This window comes from Heteronotia binoei, chromosome 17, assembly GCF_032191835.1.
Source record: "Heteronotia binoei isolate CCM8104 ecotype False Entrance Well chromosome 17, APGP_CSIRO_Hbin_v1, whole genome shotgun sequence".
NCBI classification, from domain to species: Eukaryota; Metazoa; Chordata; class Lepidosauria; order Squamata; family Gekkonidae; genus Heteronotia; species Heteronotia binoei.
The window spans coordinates 32,395,429-32,406,601 of NC_083239.1; the positions used below are offsets into that span (position 1 = coordinate 32,395,429).

The 11,173-nt window shown below is 47.4% G+C and overlaps 1 protein-coding gene across 1 annotated transcript in view; it reads right to left on the reverse strand.

The window, feature by feature from the left end:
- Positions 1–1,144: 1,144 nt before the first annotated feature.
- The window catches only part of LOC132585756 (IgGFc-binding protein-like), a 78,584-nt gene continuing 68,555 nt past the window's right edge, over positions 1,145–11,173 (reverse strand). The window contains exons 16-20 of the mRNA XM_060257641.1: positions 9,675–10,273; positions 5,504–6,071; positions 3,332–3,927; positions 2,660–3,230; positions 1,145–1,407 (exon numbers count right to left, since the gene is read on the reverse strand). Coding sequence (XP_060113624.1) covers positions 1,145–1,407; positions 2,660–3,230; positions 3,332–3,927; positions 5,504–6,071; positions 9,675–10,273 — 2,597 coding nt within the window. The remainder of the gene's footprint in view (positions 1,408–2,659; positions 3,231–3,331; positions 3,928–5,503; positions 6,072–9,674; positions 10,274–11,173) is intronic.

Consider the following 11,173-nt stretch of genomic DNA (forward strand, 5'->3'; position numbering starts at 1 on the left):
ACAACATTAATACCAGTAGCTCACAAAGTAGAATTTTTGCTCACAAGACTCTGCAGTTTATAGGGAACATTGGTTGCAACAGCAGGAGGTCTCCAGGCCGCACACCTGGAGTCTGGCATCCCTAATTTGAGTTCCATCAGAACTCTTCATCGGGCTAAATGTTACAACATTTAAAAAGATTAGATGGGTGGAAAGCTGGTTTTTCAGGGATCCTATCCGTGGCAGAGTTGTATGTGGCCATGAGTTTTCTAAGAATTATGGAGGAATTTCCAGGTTACGGAGATCAGTTCCCTTGGAAGGAACAGCAGCTTTGAGGGGGAATGGACTCTATTTATTCATTTATTTCCTTCATTCATTATAACCCACCTTTTCTCCTAAGTGGGAACCCAAAGCAGCATACATTGTTTCCTTCTCCTCCATTTTATCCTCACCACAACCCTGTGAGGTGGGTTGAGTTGAGAATATGTGAGTGGCCCAAGGTCACCCAGAGAGTTTCCATGGCAAGGTGGGGATTTGAACCTGGATCTGCCAGATCTTGGTTTAACACTCTAACCACTTTGCCACATTGGCTCTCACTGTTAGTGTTCCCTATAGGGCAGCCATTCAATGGGAGGGCAGCAAGAGCCCAGTTTGTTCTGGGAAGGATTGGGCATGGCCCTTCACATCAGGGTCCTCCCCGAGATGTCACTGGAACCATGCCTGATCCTCAGAGTCTTCCAGACCTTTTCACTCCCCTTTTCAGCTTTCATGAAGACATGAAATGGAGCTAGATGAACTGGATCTTTGTCATCATTTCAACCCCCAGGCCTAACATGATTTGAGGGAACATCCTCTTAACAAGGAGACACCCAGGGCTTTTTTTGTAGCAGGAACTCCTTTGCATATTAGGCCACACCAATTCTTCTTCTTCTTCTGATGTAGCCAATCCTCTAAGAACTTCCAGGGCTTTTCTTACAAGGCCTACTGTAAGCTCTTAGAGGACTGGCTACATCAGGGAGGTGTGGCCTAATATGCAAAGGTGTTCCTGCTACAAAAGGAGACACCTACGTCAAAAAGGAGAGTGGCTTTATGAATGGCATTCTGCAGAAGGGAAGCCTGCTGAAGACGCACATAATTCTAAAGTTTAAATTTGCAATAATCCCAGTTAGTTATGGATGGTAGCCTGTGTTGCAAACCCATGGGATGCAGCCAGGAGTAGAATGCTTGCCTTGATGTACCGCCCATCATGCACACAGCCACAGTTCTCTATTGCCACGCATGCATCGCCGCTGAAGAGATAACCACTTTCACACTGACAGCCCTCAAAGCATCTCTTTGCACACTGTACTGGAGTGAACAAGCTGGTACAGGTGAAATCACAGGTCCTGGTACACAGTTCGTAGTGGCTGTTGGGTGGGCAGGAGAGAGCTGAAAAGAAAGAGAGAATCCTAATGGTGAAAACTGGCAGAATAGGCAAGGATGGAGTGCCTTCTGAAATTCTGGCAAAAATTCCTTCAGCATTTCAGAGAATATGGAGTTCCAGCAAAATTTTATGTGGTGGGGGAAAGTCACAGCTGACTTTTGGGCACGCCATAGTGTTTTCAAGGTAAGAGACCAACAGAGGTGGTTTGACATTCTTAGCCTCTGTGTCTTGACTCTGGACTTCCTTGGAGGTTTCTCATCTAAATACTAGCCAAATACTTCCGAGATCTGATGAGACCAGGCTAACTTGAGCCATCCAGGACAGGGTATTCTGTTAGTGAAGCACTCCCCTAATATGCAAAGGACTTCCTGCTACACACACACACACACAAAAAGCCCTGAAGGAAGCTATGACAGTGAGTTGCTCATGGGCCTGTTAGGAGCCCTCTGGGGGCTGCTTCAACCCTTGGGCCACTTGTTTGACAACCTGCTCTAGAATTATTGAAGAATCTTTATCAAAATGGGCCTTTTTCCCTCATCAATCTCCCCCCTCCCCGTTTGCCTATTTCATTGTGATCTGAATGCATTTTTGTTTGCAAGTTTTGACTATTTTTTCTGCCAAAGAGCAATATGTTAGCAAGTGAAGAGGGATGGATAAGAGAGCAGTAAGAAATATGGTTCTATTTTTAGCACTGTTTGGATCAGAAGGGACAGAAATTATTGTAGGAAACAGTAGATGTGCGTCCTACATACTGGAGACATAATCTGATGCCAACAATAGAGTTGTCCCTGTATCTCTTTGGTTAGGAGCATTTGAAGATTTCTTTTTTATTCTAAAAAGAAAGGAACGATCCTGATATCATGCAAAAATCCATATGAACACAAGCATGAAAGTTCACAGATAGACAAGATTACAGGAGAACGGCTGTAACTGTCTACCGGTAGCCTCTACCTACCAGGGCTTTTTTGTAGCAAGAACGCATTTGCATATTAGGCCACACACCTCTGATGTAGCCAATCCTCCAAGAGCTTACAGTAGGCCCTGTAAGAAGAGCCCTGTAAGCTCTTGGAGGATTGGCTACAATAGGGGTGTGTGGCCTAATATGCAAAGGAGCTCCTACTACAAGAAAAAAAGCCCTGCTACCCACTGTCTTCTCAGCTGAACCACTCGCTCCTCACAATGCATCACAAATACCAAAGCATCAAGAATGGAAAACGGGATTAAAAAGTGAAACTACTGACTTTGGTGGAAACTTACGGCAGAAGGTGTTTGTTCTCCAGGCTCCAAGTGTAGCCCCAGCTGTTTGACACGCAGCTGCATATGCCTGAAGGCTTTGACAGAGGGTCTGCCCTGAACCATTGGCTGCACACATGTCATACAAACACCGGTTGAAATATTCATCTGGGGCCACCAGTGAGTGACACGCTCGGAAGGGGCCTGATGCGGCTTGGATCATTCCACAGGAATTCTCCGGTCGGAACGGCGCTGTCTTGGTTGCATCACAGACAGGGCATTTCTCGCCACAGCTGTCTGAACAATCGACACCATCAACAGGGATCTTCCAAGAGGCCCCGAACTCCTCCACGTTCTGAGTGCTTTTTCCACTGGGCAGACGGAAGTCGTCGGTCCTGTCCCTGTTGAAGTTGCCACACAGGCCTTTCACATATCCTCGGTAGTTGCTGGGCACAGAAATTAAGACGTAAAAGGAGGTATCGTAAAGGACTTTGAGGCTGAAGTCGGAATGGACGACGATGTTGTTCCCTTCTTGATTGATCTTGAGTTTCCCATCGTCTTTACTCAATGGTAGGGTGTAGATCTCTCCATTTACCTGTGTGAACGAGAGCAGACAGCGTGTACAGTGCTTGTAACGACATGCATAACCACAGTGTAAGTCACAGTCATAGAGTCCAAACTCAGAAGGGGACATACCTTGGCTTGCCACTTTCCCCCCCTCTCAAGTACAACAGTGTACCCGTGAAACGACACCACAACCATCTTCGTCAAGGAGATACGTCCATCATCAGAACGTTCGTTTTCCACCGAGACGGAGAAGTTAGCCAGCTGAGAATCCTTTATGCGGAATTCAGCTAAAGTGTAGGCACAAGCACCTTGGTAGTCATAGGCTCGCGCGTCAAAAGTCAAGTAGTGAGAGCCTCCAGTCAAACTGCATTGGCCACAACCCACGGGATGACAGCCTTGGATGCCATTCTCCACCCTACATGTTTCGTGGGCCCCACAGGAGACGTTTCGGCATTCGACAACTCCATTGCTCGTACAGCGGCATTGCACCTCACAGGAGGCGGTGGGGTAGAACTCCTCTTCCTTCTTGTAGTATTTGCCTTGGTGCACACAGCCACAGTTCCCAATAGGAACACATTGGTCTGCACTCAGCACAAACCCGGCATCGCAATAGCATCCTTCTTTGCAAGATGCTTCACAGCCCTCTGGAGCCGAAAGACCAAGGCAGGTAGCAGGGCAGCCATTTCCACAGAGTTCGTAATGAGAGTCACGTGAGCATCTGGGACCTGGGAGAGAGAGGGCAAACCACAATCATTTTCAAGGTGATCTAGTCCAGGGTCCTCAGTATGGTGACTGTCCGAACCCTGGCACTTGCCAACACCTTTCCTGATGCCCGCCATGTGTTTTTGGAAAGTGGGCAAGGCCAAGTGGAGCTTTTGCCCGGCAAGACTCCCGATTGGCCATTGGAGATTAGAATGACTGTTCAAAAACATTGCTTTGGCTTCAGCTGCCACTACTGTGCAAGGATCTTTACTTTGTGACTGAAGGTAAGCTGCAGCAGCCATTTTGTGGCTGGCTCCACCTCCTGCAGCAGCCATTTTGGGGCAGTCATTTTGTGGCTGCACCCACTGTGCTGTGAGAGAATCCCAACAATGCCCACAGGCTCCAAAAATTTGGGGACCCCTATCTAGACATTATTTTGGAGAGGTGGCTCATCGGGTATTGAAACTGGATTTAGATCTGCAGTAGATTGCTGCTGAAACTAATTATGGAGTGACTTCTACTATTTCCATTCAACATGTACTATGATAACCTCTTTGTCTAACGTATTCATTTGTTTGTTTAGTATTTCAGTCTCAACAACATGGTTTGTACTGCAGAACCTGATAAATGCATAGCTCATGATGTTGCAAGGCCCAAGGGGGAAATCTCTGGTTTCATCTACACAGTGAATTGGAAGTCAGTCCTATAAGGCAGGGGTGGTCAACGGTAGCTCTCCAGATGTTTTTTGCCTACAACTCCCATCAGCCCCAGTCAGCATGTCCAATGGCTGGGGCTGATGGGAGTTGTAGGCAAAAAACATCTGGAGAGCTACCAAAGGCCACCCCTGCTATAAGGAACCAGTGCATGCCTGACCCCCAGAGAATCTGGACACATTATGCTGCTATTGTTCCTTCTTGATCCATAGAATAGGCAGAGGTGATTGCCAAAAGCAACATAGGTTGTCCGTTTTCTATATAATTTGTGTTTGAAGTGCCTCTACACTATTTCTTAGGCTCAGACTTCAGAGAGTGACTATAGAGAGCTACAGTGAAAGATTGGTTAGGACCTGTGTATCCTTTCCTTTCTACTGCTCTGATCCTCCTGTCCCTTTGATATGTAGATTGCTACTCAGAGAATCTTCCTTCCATCTCACATCTTCTCTCTCTTTTCTTGTCTTGCAGCCATGTGCACCTCTGTCCATTCTAATATAGCCAGTTAGAACACTGTCTCTATCCTGTCCTGAAGGGCATTTCTTTTAAATAAAGCACTCATAGAAGAAGAAATACCTCACCCTTCACTCTGAATCTCAGAGTAGCTCACAATCTCCTTTACCTTCCTCCCCCACAACAGACATCCTGTGAGGTAGGTGGGGCTCTCCCAGAAGCTGCCCTTTCAAGGGCAGCTCTGTGACAGCTATGGCTGACCCAAGGCCATTCCAGCAGCTGCAAGTGGAGGAGTGGAGAATCAAACCTGTTTCTCCCAGATAAGAGTCCACACACTTAACCACTACACCAAACTGGCTATCAGTGTGTTATATACACTCCCTTGGCAGTTTCCCTACAGAACAGAGGAAGGGTGGCTTCAAGAGAGAATACTTACGGCAGAAGGAGTCTGATCTCCATGGGTCAATCTGGATGCCCATGGCCTGGCAGGCTGCCACATAGGTACTGATGGCATTGCATAGAGTGTCATGTTGGCCATGGTACTGGCAGGTGTCAAACACACAATCGTTAAAGTGAGGCATTGGATCTATGGTTCCATGGCATTGCCTGAATGGCCCATCATTTTTGATGAGGATCCCACAGTAGCGGTCACCCTTATAAGTCTGTTTCTGTGCCTCCTCGCATGCCGGGCAATCACTCCTGGTGCATCCCCCTGAGCAACCGGGGACTTCAGCCACTTTCCAGCTTTCTGCAAACTGGGAAACGCTGGTTGCTTGGCCCCCATTCTTCATGGTCAAGTCATCGTTGGGATTCAGGTTGTTGTTGCCACAGAGGCCACAGCTGGCATTGGCATAGGTGCTGGGGATGATGACCTTGGTGTAGCTGTTCCAGTCAAAGATGACCGTCAGGTCAAAATTGGTCTTGATGAAGCCCTGAGCCCCACTGATGTAAGCCTTTATCTTGTCTTCCACGTAGAAAGGCAGGTTCACAAAGACTCCATTGACCTGGAATGAGATGCAACAGGAACCATCAACACTTATCCTCATATACCTCTGGTACTTTTCTGTTGTGTATAAACCTTTAAATTGTGCTGAAATGTTCCAACAGTGAGACTGAGAATTGAATGTGCCACCTTATATTGAATTGGATCATAGGTCCATAAAAGTCAGTATGGTCTACTCCAAGGGTGGCCAAACTTGTTTAATGTAAGAGCCACATAGAATAAACATCAGATAGTTGAGAGCTGCAAGGAAGGAAAGAAGGAAGGAAGGAAGGAAGGAAGGAAGGAAGGAAGGAAGGAAGGAAGGAAGGAAGGAAGGAAGGAAGGAAGGAAGGAAGGAAGGAAGGAAGACAAATAGATGGAGAGATGGAGATGTGAAAAGAAAGCAAGTGCTAGCTTGGCTCGGAGAAGTGATTTAAAGAGACAAATGCCTTCTCCAAGCTGACTAACGGGGTGGTGAGGGCTTTAAGAGCCACACACTTTGTGTGAAAGAGCCACATGTGGCTGCTGAGCCACAGTTTGGCCAATCCTGGTCTATTCAGACTGGCAGGGGTTCTCCTGGGTCTGAGGTGAAAGTCTTTTACATCACCTGTTGCCTGATCCTTTGAACCAGAGATGCCAGGGATTGAACCTGGGACCTTCTGCATGCAAAGGAGATGCTCTACCACTGAGCCATAGCCCCTTCCAGATTTATTTATTTATCATATTTTCTTTATAACCCAGTTTCCCTGAAACAGGCTAAGAGCAGGTGCCAACAATTTATAACTGCACAATAAAACCTTCTAAAATACAAGTTAATAAATAACAAAATCAGTAAAACAGTTAGTATATAATTTAAGATGGCATAAAACATACAGAGTGGCAATATCAAATGTCTGAAGAAGGAAGAAGCGGGGTGGGGGGAGAGCAGGGGGAGAAGGGAAGGAAGGAGAGGCCAAAACTTGTTGTAGCCTATTGGATAGATTTCCAGTACTGCCCTCAACCAGAGCTCTTTTTTTGTAGCAGGAACTCCTTTGTATATTAGGTAACACACCCCTCATATAGCCATTCCGCCAAGAGCTTACAGTAGGCCCTGAAAAAAGAGCCCTGTAAGCTCTTGGAAGATTGGCTACATCAGGGGTATGTGGCCTAATATGCAAATGAGTTCCTGCTACAAAAAAAGCCCTGCCCTCAAGCATAGGCCCAGCGGAACAACTTTGTTTTGCAGGCGCTGCGGAATTGTACCAAATCCTGCAGGGCCCTGATCTCTCCTGGAAGAGCGTTTCACCAGGTCAGATCCAGGGCCAGAAAGGCTCTGGCCGGGGACAGTTGGACACTCTTTGGGCCAAGCACCACCAGCAGATTTTGATCGCTTAAGAGTAATGCTCTATGGGGGATGTACCAGGAAAGGTGATCCTGAAAGTATGCTAGTCCCTGACTGTTAAGGGCTTTAAAGATCAACACCAGAACCTTGAACTTGACCCAGTCCTCAATTTGGAGCTAGTGCCCATGTAAAGATGCCCATGTAAAATGTGTGATTTAGGAAATATATGTGGAGATGGTTCATGGAGGAGAGGTCCATCAATGGCTACTATCCAGGATGTCTAAAGCAGGGGCTCCCAACTCCCAGTCTGTGGACCGGTCTGTGGCCTGTTAGCAACCACAGCCTGTTAACCTTGCCGCCCACCTAACCACAGCGCCTCCTCCCTCCTCTGTTTTCACAACTTTAAGGCCTGGGAAGGGGCAGTGACGCTCTTTAAAGGGACACTTTAAAGGCCAACCCCCTCCCCCCCACAATCAGCTGATCGGGGGTGGGAAACCGCAGCGGCAGCAGTGAGCGACCCGCTGAAAATGTGGCGCTGCCCTTGCCTCCTCCCCACTTCCTTCCTGGTGTGTGTGTGGGGGGAGGAGGTCGGCCTTTAAAGAGCCCAGGAGGCGCTTCACCGCCCCTTCTTGAGCCTTAAAATTGTGAAAATGGAGGGAGGAGGAGGCGTCGTGGGGGGGCAGGAGGGGAGGCTGAATTTGGTGCCCCCACCCTGCTGGCCCTGGGGCTGAGGTGGCTGGCCCTGGGGCCGAGGTGGCTGGCCCTGGGGCTGGTCCCTGGTGCCAAAAAGATTGGGGACCACTGGTCTAAAGGGATCATCCATATTCATAGTAAGTTTCTGAATACCAGTGTTGGGAAGGAACACCAGGGAAAGGCCTTGGCCTCTATGGCCTGTTTATTGGTCCTCTCAGGTAACCAGGTGTATGAAGCAGGATGCCAGACTCGATGGACCACAGGTCTGATCCACTAAATCTCTTCTTTAATTGGCATTCTAATTATTTGGCATTCCAACATGGTTATTTTTATTGCTTTGTTTATTGTACTGCTTAGGTCTGCCGCTTGAAGTACTAGAGGTGCTTCATGGGTTTGCATTAGTGGAGCAAAGTGAATTCATGGGCAAATCCATTAAGTTTTAAGAAATTGGGATGACCTCAATTAAGATCAAATGCTGGGAAACCCCCAGTGTGGAGAAATGCTCTTCACCCAGAAATCCACCCCACCCCCCACCCCATATTTCAATCAGTGAGGGGAAGGAGCAGTGATGCTGAATGGTGACTTGGGAAGATGGTGGGTTTCTTTCAAAACCCCAGGGGCCAAGAAGAACGGACAGAAAGGCTTTGACCCTCTGTTACTTCACAGTGGAGTCTAGTTGCTGACTTTTTGCCAGGATGCCTAATGAGGCTAACACTTGCCTGACCATAAAATACAGATATTTTATTGACCGTCCAGTCATGGCATGGCAATATAGCTGGCTTGTCTCGCTCACATTCGGAATGTGAATAGACCTAACAAGTAAAGTTAAGGCAGCCTGACAGATTTACTGCCACAGCTCATTACATTACCGTATTGCTGCCAAGTTTCTGGAAGAATTTAAATGAGTATTGACAAATTATACTTGCGTCAATTACTCCATGGAAGTTTAACAGAAGCTCCTGCAAAATATGTTCCGGAAAGCACTCCACCAATACTCTTCTCAGCAGCTTGCTATATGTCGGGTTTTAACGGTGCTAACTGTGGGTGTCTCAGTAGCTGTAACTAGACTCAAAGAGCTTTTAATGCCACAAGGAATCCCTCCCTCCTCAACACACAAATACATGTATGCAGGGGTCATTTGGTAGAAAAAGAGGGGCCAGAGCTCATTAGCCCAACTCATTTGCACAACTCATTTGCATATGCCACACGCCTGACATCACTGGAAGGTACACTAAATTATATCAGCTCACCATCTACCTTCAAACGCTTTTTGAATTATAATTGTCATAATAGAACTTTACTCCCAGCATACATTTTAAACTACTTTCTCCTATGTGGCCACAGTGGCATGATTGATTCCATCTGTCCGCTTGATATGTTTTAATTATTTTCCCATTTTTTGTGAGGGAAAAATATTAGAAAGTTTGTCCAATTTTGGAGTTCAGCAAAATTCTCACAGGGGATTAAACAATGGAGCCCAGAAGCAATTTTTTTTTTTGGGGGGGGGGTTAGAAAGAAACAGCACAATAAAATTTAGAGGTTCCGGAACTCCACTCCTTTGAACTCCTGCCCAAAATAAGGCCTTCATCTAGCAATTTTGACTGTCAATACCTGGATTCGACGTGGATACTCCTGGCTCAGCACAATGGTTATATCGTAGACCTCCAATGTCACCACTTTGGTGTATGACACTTTTGTGTTGCCTCGGTTGTTGTTCTGCACAGTGATGTTGAAAGGTGTGAGGGTCGGGTCACTGGAGCACAGTCCAACCAGCTGGTAAATGCAGGTGCCCATGAAATCATATCTCTTTCCATCAAAAGTGGTATAGTGAGGGTCTCCGGATGCCGTACAGGTAGCAAAGCTGATGGGATTACAGCCCCGGACCCCGTTGACCACGGTGCACCTTTCGTTGGCTTTGCAAGCAGCCGGACTGCACACTGCAATGCCCAGGCTGGGATCACACCTGCAGCGAGAGCCGCAGTTCTCATCAGCCCAGAATTCCTCCCCGGGCTTGTAGTAGTATCCATTGTATGTACAGCCACAGCTCCCAATGGGTACACACTTGTCAACACTGAGAACAAAGCCATCGTCGCACTGGCAGGTCTCTAAGCATGGCTGTTTGCAGGAGGAGGGGGCAGTGCGGTCCGAACAGCTGGCTGGACAGGCATTTCCACAGGCTTCGTAGTGGCTGTTTTCCAGGCAGGGCAAGGCTGGAAAAGGGCAAGGAAAGAAGAGGAACAGAAGTCAGCCATTGAAGAAATGGGCCAAAACTACTGCTTGGTAAAGCTTATTGCTTATTCTTTATATAAAAGGCCAAGCTGGCTGATTCAGACATTACTGGTTGAGTTCAGGGCTCTAGCCTGCATAAGGCTACCAAGCTTCTGCCGGGGGGCAGGGAATTTCCTAGTTTGGGGGGGCCCAATCCAGCAGCACAGAGCAGGCTACAAGGTGGGGTCCATGCACCCAAACAACCCCTTCACTGCACAACGTGCCCCATGTGAGGACGTCACCTGGAAGTGGCATCATCACACCAGGCATGTTGTGCAGCAGATGCTTTAGGATTCATGGTAAAACTCTATGGTACCATGAATTCTAGAATTCCAGTCATAGGTCACTTGGCACTATAGAGTTTTTACTGCAAATCCTAGGGTGTCACTCTGGGGATGCTCTAGGATTCACAGTACAACTTTACATATATGAACATATGAACATATATGAAGCTGCCTTATACTGAATCAGACCCTCAGTCCATCAAAGTCAGTATTGTCTTCTCAGACTGGCAGCGGCTCTCCAGGGTCTCAAGCTGAGGTTTTTCACACCTCTTTGCCTGGACCCTTTTTTGGAGATGCCAGGGATTGAACCTGGGACCTTCTGCTTCCCAAGCAGATGCTCTACCACTGAGCCACCGTCCCTCCCCTTTATGTCACCATAGACGGTTTCACCACAAATCCTAGAGTGTCCATGGCACGACGTGCCTGGAACAATGACATCACTTCCAGGTGACATCATTGTGCCAGCACACAAAACATGCATGAGAAAAGAGTCCCTCACCAGAGCGGCAGAGGGACTCGGCATCCCTAAGCCTGTGTACTGTGTACTGTGTACTGTCA